Source organism: Oncorhynchus mykiss, chromosome 32 (assembly GCF_013265735.2).
Source record: "Oncorhynchus mykiss isolate Arlee chromosome 32, USDA_OmykA_1.1, whole genome shotgun sequence".
Lineage (NCBI taxonomy): Eukaryota > Metazoa > Chordata > Actinopteri > Salmoniformes > Salmonidae > Oncorhynchus > Oncorhynchus mykiss.
Window position 1 is genome coordinate 28,582,630 of NC_050572.1, and position 19,613 is coordinate 28,602,242.

At 41.1% G+C, this 19,613-nt stretch overlaps 1 protein-coding gene across 3 annotated transcripts in view; it reads right to left on the reverse strand.

The window, feature by feature from the left end:
* LOC110488218 (ras/Rap GTPase-activating protein SynGAP) overlaps positions 1-19,613 on the reverse strand; it is a 110,447-nt gene that overhangs the window by 27,183 nt on the left and 63,651 nt on the right. For all 3 annotated transcript variants that reach the window (XM_021560340.2, XM_021560338.2, XM_021560341.2), the window contains 2 exons: positions 1,573-1,667; positions 211-332 (listed from right to left, as the gene is read on the reverse strand). In XM_021560340.2, coding sequence (XP_021416015.2) covers positions 211-332; positions 1,573-1,667 — 217 coding nt within the window. The remainder of the gene's footprint in view (positions 1-210; positions 333-1,572; positions 1,668-19,613) is intronic.

The following is a 19,613-nucleotide window of genomic DNA, read 5'->3' on the forward strand; positions in this document are numbered from 1 at the left end:
GTGTTTAGGGTAACAGTGCTTTGAAACAAGCACTACTAAATATTTGCCACAAGAAGTAACCACTGTTACAATATATTGTACATATTGGAAAACACCAGGCAAAAAAAAAAACAGAAAAGAAAGGGAGTATAAAATAAAACATTACAGAGTATAGAATAAGGACCACAAGTGTACGTCACACATGCAAACTTTTGGGAAAGTGTTAGCTACCTCTCCTGATCAGCACTACGGAAACGGGGTAGAATCATGTGGCGGAAGCTGCTGGTTCGATCCAGTTTGGGCTGGCTCTTTGCCCTCTTGATGGAGCCCTTCAACTTTCGACTGAGGAAGCTCTATTAGGGACAGCAGACGAGACACAGGTAGGGATGTCCATTCCATAAATAATGGAGTCATTAAACCCTTCTTCAAAATAGATGCTATCTGCAAAATCAGTGCTAGCACCTGTCCATGTTATTGTTGGTGGTGATGATGGTTATTATTTTTTTTATTTCAACTTTATTTAACCAGGTAGGCTAGTTGAGAACAAGTTCTCATTTGCAACTGCGACCTGGCCAAGATAAAGCGTAGCAATTCGACACATACAACAACACAGAGTTACACATGGAATAAAGTTACGGTACTGATGGCCACTGGAGGAGGCTATTGGGCTACAGATAAAGCAACAATGTCCATTCAATAATGTTGTTTCAGTGGGCTATGCTGATTCAGTCACTAAGATGGATGGTGTAAGCCTTTTTGAAGACTCGAAAACTCAATTGGTAGGAGTACTGTTCTAAGGTTGAACTGGTGTACTTTTCATTTGGAATCTGTAAATTAGTACCATTACTGTTAGCAAAGGTGTAAAGTACTTAAGTAAAAATACTTTCAAGTACTACTTAAGTCGTTTTTTGAGGTATCTGTACTTTACTTTACAACTTGTATTTTTGACAACTTTTACTTCACTACATTCCTAAAAAAAATAATCAACTTTTTACTCCATACATTTTCTCTGAAACCCAAAAGTACTTCTTACATGTTGAATGTTCAGCAGGACTGGAAAATTGTCAAGAGACCATCCCTGGTCGTCCTTACTGCCTCTGATCTGGCAGACTCACGGAACACAAATGCTTTGTTTGTAAATTATGTCTGAGTGTTGGAGTGTGTCCCTGGTTCTCAGTCAATTTTTTTAAAACAAGAAAATGCTGCCATCTGGATTGCTTAATATAAGGAATTTGATTTCATTTCTACTTTTACTTTTGATACTTAAGTATATTTTAGCAATTAGATGTACTTTTGATACATAAGAATACTTCAAACCAAATACTTTCAGACTTTTACTTTTACTTGAGTCATTTTCCATTAAGGTATCTTTACTTTAACTCAAGTATGACAATTGGGTACTTGTTCCACCACTGACTGTTAGCCTATTACCTATTACTATTATTGATTCTACTCTGTACAAAAGAGAACAGGGAGATGAGGGAGAATAATGCTAGAGAGCAGGAAGTGAAGCTAATATGGATGGGTAGAACTTTACTGTAAGGCCTGGATTAAGTGGAAATGACAGGTAATGTAGCATGTTCCAGTACTTACTTGTTGTCTGAAGGGTTGTGGGGGGGCAGTGGGAGGGGTTTCCATGCTTGGCTGTCTCGCAGTGGCAATGCTCTTCCTGCGAGCTCGAGTGTGCTCTGTGAGAGAGAGAAGGAACCCAAGAACCTTAAGTCCAGTCTGAAACTGTAAACTTAATATCTACTCTGACCATGGGAAAAATTGCAAGAATAGTCTAAACCAAAAAAATACAAACACAAACAAAACTTTTTGTTCTGAGAAGTTGAAAATACTGTAGCATGATTTTCACTACCATTTTATATCTCCAGGTGAGCCAGTGCATGGTAGTGCCCGTTTCTTTTGCTCATCAGTTGGGTGCATGTTTTGTCTGGGCCATGTTCAGCAGGCAAATGTTGTGGAATGTTGCAGATTTAACAGTCAAGAATTGAGCTGATGTTGCTACTAATTCTAAATGTCAGAGAGGCATGTTTGTTCTATGTACTATCTGAACATTTTCTGTGCTTATTTCGCACACATCACGCCTGTGGCCTGGCCCTCTCCTTCATTCCCTAGTCGTGCCAACGGTTTGAAGGGATGCGGTCAAGAGAAACAATGAAGAAATCACAAGTACAGTCAGCTACACAATGAAGAAATGCTAGCCATATGTCCACATCATATATGTCTACATGCAGAAGCAGATACGAAAGTAGGCCACCAGCAAAATTACGTGAAAATGGAAAATAACCACCAACTGGAGGGCAGACTATATGAAAGTACTCCTTGGCGTATGGGCAGATGAGAATTATCCCCTGCGTCAACACTTTTGTGCCCCCCTCTCCATCGAGCCAAGCGACTGAGGGAGCTTCAGTTGGCTAGCCAACTGGGGGGGATACCTATATAATCATATGATCAATTATATATGAATAGCACTCCCTCTACTCGACTTCTATACAACCTATAACATAAGGTCATCGACTTTGTTGTTTAAAGCATTGGTAAATTAAATATCTCAAACCACCCCAACAAGATGGTTGCCAGACTGTAAACAAACAGGCTATTTTCTACCAATTCAATTCCTATGGTTACACCCACACCCTCTTTATTTCCCCTTAATATCGGACAGTCAATATCTGACATTTTCCTCAGTTTCCCAGTAGAGCAATGGCAACCTTCTGAATACTTAAGGCACTATAAATACTCACTCTCCTTCTCATCTGTTCTTCTCTCCCACGCACTCTTTTACATAATTCCAGTGGTGTACTCCCCTCTCGTCTTTTTCTCTCTGTCATCCTCCCCTCTCCTCTGTACCCTCTCCTTTCTCTTCTTTTTCTTTTCATCCTGCTGCCTAACAAATGTCCCCTGCTAGTCATTTCTCTAAGAAGGGCTACGCATTTTAATGTGAGTTGATACATAGCAATCAATTAAGTAATAATAACAGACCCTAAAAGCAATCCCTTATTTAGGTTGTATACATACATAGATACATGCACGAACACACACACACACACACCAATACGCAACTGTAATTTTCATCTAAAAAAGCCTATGCTGTATTGGAAACATTGTGCAATATGAGGTAGAGGTAGATTATCACAAAAATATTATTGTCTCTGCTGGAATTTGAATCTGGATTGGCTATCCCCGGCCTCAGATCAATTTAAGATGGATGCATTGATTTTAATCTGACTTAATTGATATCAAAACCCACACAGTTAAATGTGAAAAACATTATTTGATTTAATTCTTACTAATAACCCCCATAAATACTTGTCTAGTGGAGTATTCTCATATGATCTCAGTGATTATTGTCCCATAGTATGCATTAGAGATACGAACTAGCAAAATCCTGTTTTCTGCTCAAGATGACATGTTCTACTCTGATTTATCCACTGTCTCCTGTATACCTGACCCTAAGTTGGCTCTAGAAAATGTCTCCTCGATATTTATTCCTCTGGCAGACAAACACGCACCGTTTAAACAATTCAGAGTCAAAGATAGATCAGATTTCTTCTGAGTGATCAGAGCTCATTCAGATGAGCTATCAGGCTTGGGCCAAAGCATGGAAAACTGACTGTGTAGTAGACTGGCAATCTTTCAGACGTTTAATAGATGTATTATCTCGATTAAGAAAGCTAAATCAAGCTACTGTTTAAGCTCCAACTCTGACTCTGCTGGTGATCCTTCAAAATTTTGGAAAACAGCAATGAAATGCACTGAAGCGTATAAATTCCTCTTCTTCACTGCCTAAGCAAGTTCTGTCTGACTTTGGCATCATAACTGAGAAGAATGGGATAAGTGATTATTTTAATTGTCATTCTATCTCGGCAGGCTTTTTATTTGAGAGAAAAGGTGGTGTAGTTGACCCTGGTCAGTAAATCAACTGCTCTTCCCTCTGCCAGCCTCTAGCTGACTCGACAGTTAACCTGTCAACTTCTAGTTAATCTTTGTTTTCATTTCAACAATTAACTATTTGTGATGTGCTACATGCCTTGCTTTAGATTGAGGGGGAAAAAATCCACTACAGCTGATGAGCTTGATCAATTTTGATGCAGCTCTCTGTCCCCCTGGCTGCGAAACCATTAACCCATATTGTTTACCTGACAATTATTGGTACTATCCCAAGGTTTGGAAGGTGGCCCATGTACTCCCACTTCACAAAGTTGGTGACCCTTGTCACCCTTGACCCTTGTGATTGTGATCTTTCTCATCTTTGAAATGTATTCTAAATGTACATCAGTCAGGTTTAATACCAGGTCAGATCAACATCAAAGCACTATCTCCAGTGCATAGTTGTAAATTATGTGCTTAACTGTATGGATAAAAGGCATCATTGTGCTGCCCTCTTCATTGACCTGTCAAAGGCTTTCGATACTGTTGATCACTCACTGCTAATTCCGAGGCTTTCATCAATTGGCCTAGACCAGGCTGCATGCAACTGGTTTAAAAATTACTTGACAGATAGAACTCAATGTATTGGGAAAGTATTCAGACCCTTTTACTTTTTTCATATTTTGTTACGTTATAGCCTTATTCTAAAATGTATTACATCATTTTTTCCCTCATCAATCTACACACAATACCCCATAATGACAAAGCAAAACGTTTTTTAAAGACATTTTTGCTAATGTCTCATTTAAAAAAAAACTTAAATATCACATTTAGTATGCAGACCCTTTACTCAGCACTTTGTTGAAGCACCTTTAACAAGTCTTATTGGGTATGAAGCACACCTGTATTTGGGGAGTTTCTCCCATTCTTCTCTACAGATCCTCTCAAGCTCTGTCAGGTAGGATGGGGAGCGTCGCTGCACAGCTATTTTCAGGTCTCTCCAGAGATGTTTGATCGGGTTCAAGTCAGGGCTCTGGCTGGGTCACTCAAGGACATTCAGAGACTTGTCCCGAAGCCACTCATGCGTTGTCTTGGCTGTGTGCTTAGGGTAGTTGTCCTGTTGGAAGTTGAACCTTCACCCGAGTCTGAGGTCCTGAGTGCTCTGGGAGCAGGTTTTCATCAAGGATCTCTCTGTACTTTGCTCTGTTCATCTTTGCCTTGATTCTGAATAGTCCACTAGTCCCTGCCGCTGAAAAACATCCCCACAGCATGCTGCCACCACCATGCTTCACCGTAGGGATGGTGCCAGGTTTCCTCCAGATGTGACGCTTCTCATGGTCTGTCCTTTAGGTGCCATTTGGCAAACACCAATGGCAAACACCAAGAAAGCTGTCATGTGCATGTTAATGTGGAATGGCTTCCGTCTGGCCAATCGACCATATAGGCCACACTGGTGGAGTGCTGCAGAGATGGGAAAACCTTCCAGGAAAACAACCATCTCCAAAAAGGAACTCTGGAGCTCGGGTTCTTGGTCACTCTGACTGGAGCCCTTCTCCCTCGATAGCTCAGTTTGGCCGGGCAGACAGAAATAGGAAGAGTCTTGGTGGTTCCAAACTTCTTCCATTTTTGTTTTTGTAACAGTATTTTTTATTGGAATTTCACAATGTTCACCTATATTAAGAGATACAACAACGGAGACAAAGCAACAACAAAAAACAGCACTCACTTACACATACCTGCGTATATATACAGTGGGGCAAAAAAGTATTTAGTCAGCTACCAATTGTGCAAGTTCTCCCCCTTAAAAAGATGAGAGGCCTGTAATTTTCATCATAGGTACATTTCAACTATGACAGACAAATTGAGGGAAAAAAAATCCAGAAATCACATTGTAGGATTTTTAATGAATTTATTTGCAAATTATGGTGGAAAATAAGTATTTGTTCACCTACAAACAAGCAAGATTTCTGGCTCTCACAGACCTGTCACTTCTTCTTTAAGAGGCTCCTTTGTCCTCCACTCGTTACCTGTATTAATGGCACCTGTTTGAACTTGTTATCAGTATAAAAGACACCTGTCCACAACCTCAAACAGTCACACTCCAAACTCCACTATGGCCAAGACCAAAGAGCTGTCAAAGGACACCAGAAACAAAATTGTAGACCTGCACCAGGCTGGGAAGACTGAATCTGCAATAGGTAAGCAGCTTGGTTTGAAGAAATCAACTGTGGGAGCAATTATTAGGAAAGGGAAGACATACAAGACCACTGATAATCTCCCTCGATCTGGGGCTCCACGCAAGATCTCACGCCGTGGGGTCAAAATGATCACAAGAACGGTGAGCAAAAATCCCAGAACCACACGGGGGGACCTAGTGAATGACCTGCAGAGAGCTGGGACCAAAGTAACAAAGCCTACCATCAGTAACACACTACGCCGCCAGGGACTCAAATCCCGAAGTGCCAGACGTGTCCCCCTGCTTAAGCCAGTACATGTCCAGGCCCGTCTGAGGTTTGCTAGAGAGCATTTGGATGATCCATAAGAAGATTGGGAGAATGTCATATGTTCAGATGAAACCAAAATATAACTTTTTGGTAAAAACTCAACTCGTTGTGTTTGGAGGACAAAGAATGCTGAGTTGCATCCAAAGAACACCATACCTACTGTGAAACATGGGGGTGGAAACATCATGCTTTGAGGCTGTTTTTCTGCAAAGGGACCAGGACGACTGATCCGTGTAAAGGAAAGAATGAATGGGGCCATGTATCGTGAGATTTTGAGTGAAAACCTCCTTCCATCAGCAAGGACATTGAAGATGAAACGTGGCTGGGTCTTTCAGCATGACAATGATCCCAAACACACACCCCCGGGCAACGATTGAGTGGCTTCCTAAGAAGTATTTCAAGGTCCTGGAGTGGCCTAGCCAGTCTCCAGATCTCAACCCCATAGAAAATCTTTGGAGGGAGTTGAAAGTCAGTGTTGCCCAGCAACAACCCCAAAACATCACTGCTCTAGAAGAGATCTGCATGGAGGAATGGACCAAAATACCAGCAACAGTGTGTGAAAACCTTGTGAAGACTTACAGAAAACGTTTGACCTCTGTTGGCAATGACAAAGGGTATATAACAAAGTATTGAGATAAACTTTTGTTATCAACAGTGTGTGAAAACCTTGTGAAGACTTACAGAAAACGTTTGACCTCTGTTGGCAATGACAAAGGGTATATAACAAAGTATTGAGATAAACTTTTGTTATTGACCAAATACTTATTTTGGACCAAAATACCAGCAACAGTGTGTGAAAACCTTGTGAAGACTTACAGAAAACGTTTGACCTCTGTTGGCAATGACAAAGGGTATATAACAAAGTATTGAGATAAACTTTTGTTATCAACAGTGTGTGAAAACCTTGTGAAGACTTACAGAAAACGTTTGACCTCTGTTGGCAATGACAAAGGGTATATAACAAAGTATTGAGATAAACTTTTGTTATTGACCAAATACTTATTTTCCACCATAATTTGCAAATAAATGCATTACAAATCCTACAATGTGATTTTCTGGATTTGTTTTTCTAATTTTGTCTGTCATAGTTGAAGTGTACCTATGATGAAAACTACAGGCCTCTCTCATCTTTTTAAGTGGGAGAACTTGCACAATTGGTGGCTGACTAAATACTTTTTTGCCCCACTGTGTGTGTGTATATATATACACACACACACACACACACACACACACACACACACACACACACACACACACACACACACACACACACACACACACACACACACACACACACACACACACATACACACATACATACATACATACATACATACATACATACATACATACACAGCCATACATACGTACACAATTTTCCACTTCCCGCAACCCATCCCCACCCCATCCCCTTCCTCACCTCATCCCCATCATTGCGTCTGAAACAGAAACAGAAATTAAACAAAAAAGCTCAGTTTAAACCAAGAATTTAGGTCCCACACATGAAACGTACAGTGTAATTCTGAAATACATAGATCACCACCATTCTAAGAGAATCCTTGCAGCATAATAGCTGATACCTCAGGTTCTAGGTAATTTAGATAAGGTTCCCATACTTTGTAGAACTGATCTGTTTTAGAATGCAATGTACATGTCAGATATTCCAGAGGCACCCATTCAAATAGTATCTTATGCCAATCTTTAATAGAAGGAACCTTATCACTAATCCACTGTAAAATTATGTTTTTCCTCGCTGCGAAGGTAAGGATGTTGTAAAGCCTCCTCTTACCCACAGAAGTAACCTGCCTACTAGGGAGACCCAACAGTAAAGAAACTGGGTCCAATTCTAGATCAACCCCTAGGATCTTTTCAATTTCTCGCAGAACACCAGACCAGCATGTTTGTATTTTGGTACATGACCATAAACAATGTGTTAGGGTGCCTGTATCAGTTTTACATTTAAGACACTGAGGAGAAGAGGAAGAGGGGCTAAAAGCATGTCTGCGATTTGGGGATATATGCAATCGGTGTATTATTCTTAATTGGATTGCTCTAGTACATGTAGAATTTTTTTTGCATATCTCCAAATGTCCTCCCACATCTCTTCGTCAATAGTAAGAGACAATTCTTTCTCCCACACTTGTTTCACCCTCTGTGTGTTGACAGCAGAAAAGGACCTTAAAGCATCATAAAACAGACTTACAGACATTTTCCTTTGTGGGGAAAAAAACATTATTTCAATGACAGACATATCAGGGTTACCAATTAAGGTGGTGCTCTTCAGAATATAATGTCTTACTTGTAGGAAGTGGAAAAAGTCCTGCTTTGGGAGTTGGTATTTCTCGACCATCTGCTCAAATGACAATAAAATCTTATCAGCAAATAAGTCATTTAGTCTGCGTATCCCCTTATTAAGCCAAAAGTTAAAGCCAGCATCCATACAATCCTGGACTCAAATCTGGGTTGTTAAGAATTGGGGTAAGAGCAGAGGTTAGCTTGGACCTTCCCAGGAAGCGTTGAACTGACCTCCATACTTTGAGTGTGTTAAGTGTAATAGGATTATTGCAGTGATCTTCTACAGACTTGAAACTTCTGAAAAATAAAAGATCCTGTAAGGGGTATTTTGAAAGAGAAGTCTCATTGTCTAACCAAATAGAGGAGTCATTGTTTGTGATCCATTCAGAAATATAACATAGGTGGGCACACCACTGATAGAACCTGATATTAAGTCTTGGCTTGCGTTTACTCCATATAAAAGGAACTTAGCCATCCATTTACATCCTTTATTACCTTATTGGAGAGTAATACTGGGATCATTTGGATTGGGTAAAGTAGTCTAGGTAAAATGTTCATTTTCAAGAGGGATATTCTACCCAACCAAGAAATCGGGAGAGAGTTCCAGCGCTCCAGATCCTGTCTTATTGTATCAAACAAGGGAACAAAATTGGCTTTGTACATTTGCTGGAATTTAGGAGTTACAAATATACCCAGATACATAAAACCCGAGGGAGACCATTTAAAAGGGAAGGGGGGAGAAGTATTAGGTACAGAGTGAAGGTTACCAAGTGGCATAGCCTCTGATTTAGTTAAGTTAATCTTGTAGCCTGAGAATTCGCAGAATAATTCAATAATATTAATAAGAGATGTAATTGAAGTCTCGGGACTAGAGATGAATATCAGGACATCATCAGCATACAAGCTTATTTTATGGTGAACATCACCAATGAGCAGCCCCTGTATAGCAGGCGTTACCCTGATGGCCTCGGCTAGAGGTTCCATATCGAGTGCAAATAGGAGAGGGGACAAAGGACAGCCATGTCTGGTACCTCTGTATAAAGAGAAGCTATTTGACCTTAGCCCATTAGTAAGGACAGCAGCCTGAGGATCATCATATAAAACTTTCACCCATTTTATAAAGTTGTCCCCTAGACCAAAATTATTTAGAGCAAAGAATAGGTAAGACCACTCCACATGATCAAATGCTTTCTCAGCGTCTAGGGAGAGCACAAGACCATCCATAGCACTTTGTTGGTAGGCTTGAATTACATTAAGAAGCCGCCTGACATTGTTGCATGACTTACGGCCCTTAATGAAGCCAGTTTGGTCTCCTTTCACAATTAGTGGCAGTGAGTCCTCTAATCTTGTGGTTCGAATTTTAGAAAGCAATTTTCTATCCACATTCAGAAGGGAAATTGGTCTGTACGAGGAACAAGACTCTGGATATTTTCCATTTTTGAGAATAAGTGATATGTTGGCTTCTCTCAGCGTTTGAGGGAGCTGGTCATTTGAAAATGAGTAGTTAAACATATCACGCAATGGCTCAAGGATCAGGCCATGTAACTCTTTATAGAACTCACTACAAAACCCGTCTGGTCCTGGGGCCTTACCATTTTGCAGATTCTTAATTGTGAACATTATTTCTTCCTCTGTAATAGGGGCATTAAGGAGATACCTCTGTTCTTCGGAGATAGTAGGGAGCTCAATCTTAGAAAATAAGTTCTCCATTAATTTGGGTGCATCATTTGGCAGTTCTGAGGCATAAAGGTTTGCATAAAATTTCTTAAATTAGTCATTTATCAATTTATTTTCATATAAATGATTGCCATCAGAATCAGTAATAGTAGCAATTGACTGAGAGTCAGCTCTCTTTTTAGCTAGGTATGCCAAGTACTTTCCTGGCCATGTTCATATAGCTTTTGCCTGACAAATCTCATTTTCTTTTCAGCGTCCTGTGTTAGGATAGAGTCCAACGTTGATCTAAGGACTGATATTTCCTTTAATAGGGCAGGAGTGGGAGTTTTAATGTAGTCCTTCTCTTTAGTTCCTAATTCACCCTCTAATGTTTTTTGCTTTTCACGCTATTTCCGTCTCTTAGTGGCTGTGTATGACATAATCAGACCCCTGGCGTACGCTTTACATGTTTCCCAAAGGAGCGAGGGGTTATATGTTGATTGAGAGTTAGAGAAAAATGCTTTAAACTCTGTAATAAAATATGATGTGAATGTATGGTCTTTAAGAATGGTTGTCTTCAACCTCCAATGAACGATTGAAGTATTATGTCCAGGATCACCTCTGCATGATCAGATATGACTATGCTTCCTATCCTAGAGGATCAAACAGACTGCAAAGACGTCCTGTGCATAAAACAGTAATCTATTCTAGTCTGACATCCATGAGGTGCAGAGAAAAAAGTGAACTCTCTGTTGGATGGATGAAAAGTTCTCCAAACATCAGCATACCCCAGATCATCACAAATAGCTTTAAGTGACTTAGCTTGAGGAGAGAGTGAAGCTATACCGCTGGGAAACTTATCAATAAGGTTTTCAACAAACAATTAAAATCTCCTCCAACCACTGCAGTGTCTGAGTTAAATTCTGAAAAGTCTAGAAATACCTTAGTGAGGAAATCAGGGGGATGGGCAGGGGGGGGGGGGAGTAAATATTCATTATGGAAATGTTCTGCCCTTGTAAAGTACCATTAATTATAACAAAGCGACCAATTTTTTCTTTCACACAATTCAAGACCTTAAGTGTTAAGTTATTTCACAAGAATTGGCACACCTCTACTTCTGGATGTAAATGATGAGAAAAACACTTGACCAAACCCCCCTTGTTGTAATTTCATATGCTCCTTATCATCCAAATGAGTTTCTTGCAACAGGGCAATATCAATATTTTCTTTTTTCAAAAAAGACAGTACCTTCTTCCTTTTAATGGGGTTATGGCTCCCTCTAATGTTCCATGTACATAAATGCAGTCTGTTACCTGCCATTGTATCTTGACCATTCAATATCCAGACTGGATCCCACTGTAAAAGTGGGGTGGTACCTTCTTCCATGTGTTGAACTCTCCTCTATCTCACCGGGCATAAACAAACGATATGAACCCTGAACTCGAACTATACTAAACCCAAAAATTAAACATGTAAAGATCCAAAAGGGGGTTTTCCCACTAGCTAACATGCAGGGGATTTCAACTTTCCAATGTAGACTCTTAAGTCCGCATTGCCACTCAATAGCCTCATCCTTTATATATATATATGGAAATGAAAATCAATAGAAGAAGATTGAGGCTCTTCCACCTAAAACCAAGCCTGGGCACCAATACAGATTCACACATATCTCAGCCTGAGCTATAGCAGCAGTAACTTTAGCAAGAAAAATAATAAAGATACAAATATTACTGAGCCGGAGCATGTGAGAACTCACATCACTGTTTCATGATCAGATTCAAATAAAAATAAAAAAGTTATCCAATGCTGCGGAGGTGCAGCTTAAAGTTATTTACCCGAGAGAGTCAATAAACGCAGTTGCCTCTTCAGGTGTGTAGAGTTTTTTAGGCGATCCGTTGACCATAACCTTCAATGTGGCCGGGTACAGCAGTGCGTAGTCCATCTTCATTCTCTTGAGTCGAGCCTTCGCCTCATCAAACACTTTGCGTCTTCGTACAACCGCTGTGGAATAATCATTGAAGAATGAGACCTTTGGACCTTTACGTTGACTACCGTCAGAGCCGATGTTTCTAGCCGCATCCATGACGCGCTGCTTGTCGGTGAAGTTGTGGAACTTCATAACCACTGGCCGTGGGCGCTGGTTGGGACCGGGTATCGGTGCTTGAGAGCGATGGGCTCTGTCCAGCTTCACACGACCAGCCTTAGTGTCCATTTGTAGGTAGCCAGGGATCCATTCCTCAAAATGTGTACTGAATGTGTCTCTTCAAAATCCCAGAGTCCCACAACACGAATATTGAATCTGCGTCCTCGATTATCCAAGTCGTCAATGTGCTCCGCCATTTCGCGCACCTGTTTCTCGTCCTTTTATCTTAGTGTCCATAGATGTAGTTGAAGTTTCCACTGTAGCCATTCTTCCTTCCGCCTCATCAACATCGATCACTTTAGTAATGTTATCCGTCATCAGTCAGTCATATTTTGAATCACCAGGTCCATTGTGCTTCGGCTAACGTTAGCTAGCTCCTCCTGCACATCTACAGGGATGGTGGTTTTATTAGAGTTCTTAGTAGTTCTGTTGGGCATGTTGTCGGAGATTTTGAGAAATAGCCGTCAAGACTCATTGTAGGACAACTTATTTAGCCAATTCTACCACTTTTTCAAGCTAGGAGATTAATGTAAAAATATACATTTACGAATGCCACGGGAGCTCGCTGAAACACAGTGTTCTCTCTACGGCGCCATTTTGTCCCCTCCAAACCTCTTCCATTTAAGAATGATGAAGGCCACTTTGTTCTTGGGGACCTTTTTTGTTACTTTCCCCAGATCTGTGCCTCAACACAATCCTGTCTCGGAGCTCTACGGACAATTCCTTCGACCTCATGGCTTGATTTTTGCTCTGACATGCACTATCATCTAATATAGACAGGTGTGTGCCTTTCCAAATCATGTCCAATCAATTGAATATACCACAGGTGGACTCCAATCAAGTTGTAGAAACAACTCAAGGATGATCAATGGAAACAGGATGCAACTGAGCTATATTTGGGGTCTAATAGCAAAGAGTAGGAATACTTATGTAAATAAGTTATTACTGTTTTTATTTGTAATAAATTAGCAAAAATGTATAAAATAACTGTTTTCGCTTTTTCATAATTTGGTATTCTGTGTCGATTGATGAGGAAAAAACAATTTAATACATTTTAGAATAAGGCTGTAATGTAACAACATTTTGAAAAAGGGAAGGGTTCTGAATACTTTCCAAATGCACTCTATATATATTTTAAATATTTTTACCCCAAAAAATATATGGAGGATTGGAAATTATGTAAAGAATTACATTGGTGGAAGCCACAATCTATATGCAATAGTAAAGCTGATCAACCCCCAAAAACTAAACAAATAAGTATAATACATTATATACGCAAAAGAATGTGGACACCTTCAAATTAGTGGATTCAGCTATTTCAGCCACACCCGTTGCTGACAGGTGTATACATTTGAGCACACAGCCCTGCAATCTCCTTAGAAAAGCATTGGCAGAAGACTGGTCTTACTTAGGAGCTCAGCCACTTTCAACGTGGCACTGTCCAACAAGTCAGTTCATTACATTTCTGCCCTGCTAGAGCTGCCCCGGTCAACTGTAAGTGCTGTTATTGTGAAGGGGGAATGTCTGGGAGCAACAAAGGCTCAGCAGCGAAGTGGTAGGCCACAAAAGCTCACAGAATGGGACAGCCAAGCGCTGAAGCACATATCATGTAAAAGTCATCTGTCCTCGGTTGCAACACTCACTAATGAGTGCCTCTGGAAGCAACGTCAGCACAATAACTTTTTGTCGGGAGCTTCATGAAATGGGTTTCCATGGCCGAGCAGCCGCACACAAGCCAAATATCACCATGTGCTATGCCAAGCTTGGGCTGGAGTGATGTAAAGCTCGCCACCATTGGACTCTTGAGCAGTGGAAACGTGTTCTCTGGAGTGATGAATCAAGCTTCACCATCTGGCAGTCCGACGGACGAATCTGGGTTTGGCGGAGTCCAGGAGAACGTTACCTGCCCCAATGCATAGTGGCAACTGTAAAGTTTGGTGGAGGAGGAATAATGGTCTGGGGCTGTTTTTCATGGTTCGGGCTAGGCCCCTTAGTTCCAGTGAAGGGGAATGTTAAAGCTACAGCATACAATGACATTCTAGACAACTCTGTGCTTCCAACTTGCGGCAACGGGAAGGCCCTTTCCTGTTTTAGCATGACAATTCCCTCATGTACAAAGCAAGGTCCATACAGAAATGGTTTGTCGAGATCTTTGTGGAAGAACTTGACTGGCCTGCACAGAGCCCTGACTTCAACCCAATTGAATACCTTTGGGAATAATTGGAATACCGACTGCGAGCCAGACCTAATCGTCCAACATCAGTGCCCGACTTTACTAATGCTCTTGTGGCTGAATGGAAGCAAGTCCCCACAGCAAGGTTCCAACATCTAGTGGAAAGCCTTCCCAGATTAGTGGAGGCTGTTATAGCAGCAAAGAATGGACCAACTCCATATTAATGCCCATGATTTGGTAATGAGATGTTCGACTTGCAGGTGTCCACATGTATGTAGTGTATCAGACTTGATGAACGGATGCTAAACTACTAATCTGAGTTTGAAGTTAATTGTTCTCTTTAAAAAAAAAAACTATTACTGATGCCCTTATACAACATTATTAATTTGAAATAGGCAAATTAATTAATTCATTACGTCACCAATTATTAGACCACTAAAGTTCATACACATTCAGCATGCATAATTAATCTTGCCGAGGGCAATCAGGTGTTGTGAAACAAGTGCCTAAGATTCTAAACTATTATATGGATTTATGTGTCCTTCAATATGAGTTGATAATATAAAAGGCATTCATGAGCACATTCTATGAGGGAGAAGAAAAAATCACCACATCATCCTAGAACATGATTAAACATGGAAAGAAGAAAAGTGTCACTGCAATTGTCAGCACTAAAACATTCTCATTGGCTTGCAGGTTTTTGTGGCTGCGTTGCAAAACTATGTATGAAAAAAGACGAGAGGTATACTTTAATGCAATCCAAGGTCGTGTGCCAAAGCAGTCTTGTTTGAATGTATCAAACTACACAGGCCCCGTTTAGAACTACCTTGAACGTCCCTGCCACAGTGTGACTCAAAGCAGACAAAATCCTAAGTACCATAGAGCCATAGACCATTATTTCCATATTATATTTGGACAACATTAGATTAAATCAGCATCACCAAAGATCCACCTTGTTCTCCATACATTTGTATCTAAAAATGTTAAGCATTCTCCTCAATCTCAATCTAACACAGCTGGAACGGTGGAAAATATATTTTCTACACTAAACGGTTAGCTGTTACAGACACATTTTTGAGATCGGAGACAAAATCCCCATGTCGTTGTCTACTCAGGGCAGCGGCCGTCACCGACACCCGTTTAATGTGAGCTGGTCAGAGACTCTGGTTGGTCAGAGCTCGCCGGAGAAGAAGGTCAGTGAGATGATGAGGTTGTTTCGCATCACCCAGAATTTGTAGACTCTTGAGCAGGAGTGATGACTACATGGTATGCATTTGTAATTGCCATTAAACAAAGCCAAAGTGTCAAATCATTAATCAGTCATAACATATGTGTCCTAAAGACTCAAACAGGCCAAAATATTGCAGGAATGTAGAGACTGAGTCACATAAAGCCAGTTCACATAAGGATTTATATTGGGAGAATATGAGTCATTTCAGAGCAACTATTTTAGAACTTAGTGTCACCTGGCTCTCGTAAATGCTTCATAACAGCTCATTGCCCTGAGTAGCATATCTTGGACAAAAATAACAAATTTCCAAAACAAGGACAAAAGTGCTATCCAATGCAACCAGCCAGAAAGTTATTTCAGGCTTTAAGTGCTTACTTTTAGTACCAAGATCTTAAAAGTTGATTATAGAAGACCTGCTCACAGGAACAAGTTATGCACGCACAAGTGAGCTGACTGAACAGCCTTAACTACCCAAACGTACCTGCTAATATTGCAGGGGATGGAGAACCAGAGATTTTAGAATTCTGTTTTACTGTACAGTTTAAGACCACTTGAAACCCAGGTCCAAAAAACATGAAAACTGCATACCAAAAATCTGTGATTCAATGCACAAAATACTGTACGTCATACACACATTCTCAGAAGGTGACCACGTTCTGTCCTGTCTGTTTTAGTACATTAGGAACAGTGGTAACCCATCATTCAGGGCAGGTGGGGAAGAGCCCAACCTGTTTTGAGCCCCACATGTTTAGCAAAAAAAAATCTCTATATATTTTTTTGTATGCCTGTTTTCCATATTATTTTAGCATGAATACGTGTCACATATCAATTTCCAACCAATGTAAAAAATAATAATAATAAAATGTGCATACAAACATGGTCTCTTTTTTGCTTAGTTGAGTAAGGCAGCTCCAAAATGCAAGTGTTTCAGCCTAGCTCGGTGCTTTCTGTAATGGTGGGGCAGCCAGCGGAAAATACGGAGGTTTGGTGATGTTCTCTAGTTGCGCTGTGATTGGCTCAGTGTTCTGTCCCTCATGGGGACACTACGTCACCGCAAAAAAATCTACAGGGAGATCTAGAAAATTCAAGCCCCTTGGGTGCTGCCCTGATCTCAGACTTCAGTGAGATCAAGACAACTGGGAACTCAGGGACAAAACGAGCTCCGACAGTGAAAATACGTTTTGAACGGTCAACCAACTTGGAAGTTGGGAACTCGGGCCTCTTTCTAGAGCTCCGACCTGAAATCAAATAAAATGAAATTGTATTTGTCACATGCGTCGAATACAATAAGTGTAGACCTTACCGTGAAATGCTTACTTACAAGCCCTTAACCAACAGTGCAGTTCAAGATGAGTTAAGAAAATATTTACCAAATAAACTAAAGTAAAAAATAATAAAGAGTAACACAATAAAATAACAATAACGAGTCTATATACAGGGGGTACCGGTACCGAGTCAATGTGCAGGGGTACAGGTTAGTTGAGGTAATTTATACATGTAGGTCGGGGTGAAGTGACTATGCATAGATAATAAACAGCAACTAGCAGCAGTGTACAAAACAAATGGAGGGAGGGGGGTCAATGTAAATAGTCCGGTGGCCATTTGATGAATTGTTTAGCAGTCTTATGGCTTGGGGGTAGAAGCTGTTAAGGAGCCTTTTGGTCCTAGACTTGGAGCTCCGGTACCAGTTGCTGTGCTGTAGCAGGGAAAACAGTCTATAACTTGGGTGACTGGAGTCTCTGACAATTTTATGGGCTTTCCTCTGACACCACCTATTATATAGGTCCTGGATGGCAGGAAGCTTGGCCCCAGTGAAATATAATAATTGAATATTGTAAGAACTTTCCTTGTCTGCTTATATGCCCCCTTTATTCATCCTACGGTTCTATCTTGGTGTACAGGGAGAATACTGAAAGAATGGCCCATTATCTGAATTCTGTCGCTGTACATTTCAAAAGCGCTGAACAAATAGTTATAATGACTATGTCCATCCTAGCTTGCTAATTAATGTCGCTCATTAGCGCGCTCATTAATGTCTCATTAACGTCGTCCCCCTTATGCCATAGGTTGTACATCTCAATTGTCAGTAGAAACCACATTTGGTTAAGCAAGTCAGCCATATCAGCTATGCGTTTTTAAAAGGCAGTAAATGAGGCTGAATGAACTATTTCGCTACAGACAAGGCTCCACTCATAGCCAGGTGTAGCAGTGGTAAGGATTCACTCCATGGGGCTGAAAAGAAAGGTCTGCTGTTGGGACAGCTTTATCTAGTCCCTAACAGTTTGTGGGAACCATTTGTCACCGTTAAAGTGCAACTAATGTATTTTTTAGTGTTGTGTTGTGTAAAGGCTTTGCTGGCATGCATCAAAAAAATGTTTTGTTTGTTTGTCCCACCAAGATTTACATGATGAAATTGCCACTGATTAGGAACATTATGTGCTGTCAGCCCGTCACTCAGTTTTCATTAGACCTTTCATTAGAGTTTGTTTGCCTGCAGGCTACGGAATTTCAATTTATTTTCCATTGAGAGTTAACTCTTCTTTTTAATGCATTGTTTAATGAGCAACACTACTAGTAATTATCTAAACACCTTTATAAAATGGATTGTACTGCCTGCTAGACTAATCTAACTGAGGATATTATTTTAGATGTTTCTATGCATACCTAAATAATGTTTATGGAGTGAAACAAAGCCAAATATAAAACTCCAGCCCACGATGGCACCAGTAGCCCAGTCGATGAGGGGATTGTCTTGATGGAGCCAGTAGAATCCCAATACCACGGAAATCTGAGGAGACTTGATGAGCAGGAATTGAATAGTCTCGCTGTGATTCCCTGACATCCGTAGGTTGATGGGAGTGGTAATATGAATGACCCGGCCTATAGGGCGCCCGTCCAGCTCTCTAACCTCCATGGGAGTGGAGAGGGGATGTTCAGCTCGGAAGCCAGGGTAGCATCCAAAAAAACTCTCATAGGCCCCAGAATCATTGAGGACCCGGAAGATTTAGACTGGCTACCACACAGCAGAATGGCAGGAACAGGGCTCCTACCAGTGAGCCTGATCTCTTATAAAGGACAAGAGGACTAAAAATTACCAAGAATCTCGCAATACAGACAACTCTTCGTGTTGATCCTGTATTGCCATTCCGCTGGCAATAGCCCAGCTTTACCTATTTGCATAGGCTCGGGAAGCGGTGACTCAGCCGACTCCGGCGACTATCGGGGCAGGTCGGGAGGCCTCGGGTTCTCTTGGCAACGGGACTTCCGGGATGACTCAAAGCCACAGTGGAATCCTAGGACTTTTGAGCAAAGTCTAATTTCCTCTCCCTCTGTCATTCCCGTAGTCACCCATCGATACAGATGGTCAAAGCGATGAGGGAATCGAGATCCGTAGGTAACTCCCGAGCAGCAAGCTCGTCCTTGACTTCCTCCAAGACGCTGTGCTGGAACATATCAAACAGTGCTTCTTGGTTCCAAGCACTCTACGCTGGAAATGTGCCGAAAACCACCGCATAGTCAGCCACACTGCAGGAGTCACGCAGCTGGCCCGGGTCTGCTGGGTCAGTCATGGCCAGTTTGCACTATTAGGATAAGGTAAGACCCAGATGCAGACCGTGTCGAAGTAACAATGTTTATTGTAACACCAGGGGCAGGCAAATTACAGGTCAAGGCAGGCAGGCTCAGGGACAGGCAGAGTTTAGTAACATAGAGGTGGAGCAAAGGTGCAGGACAGCAGGCAGACTCAGGGTCAGGGAC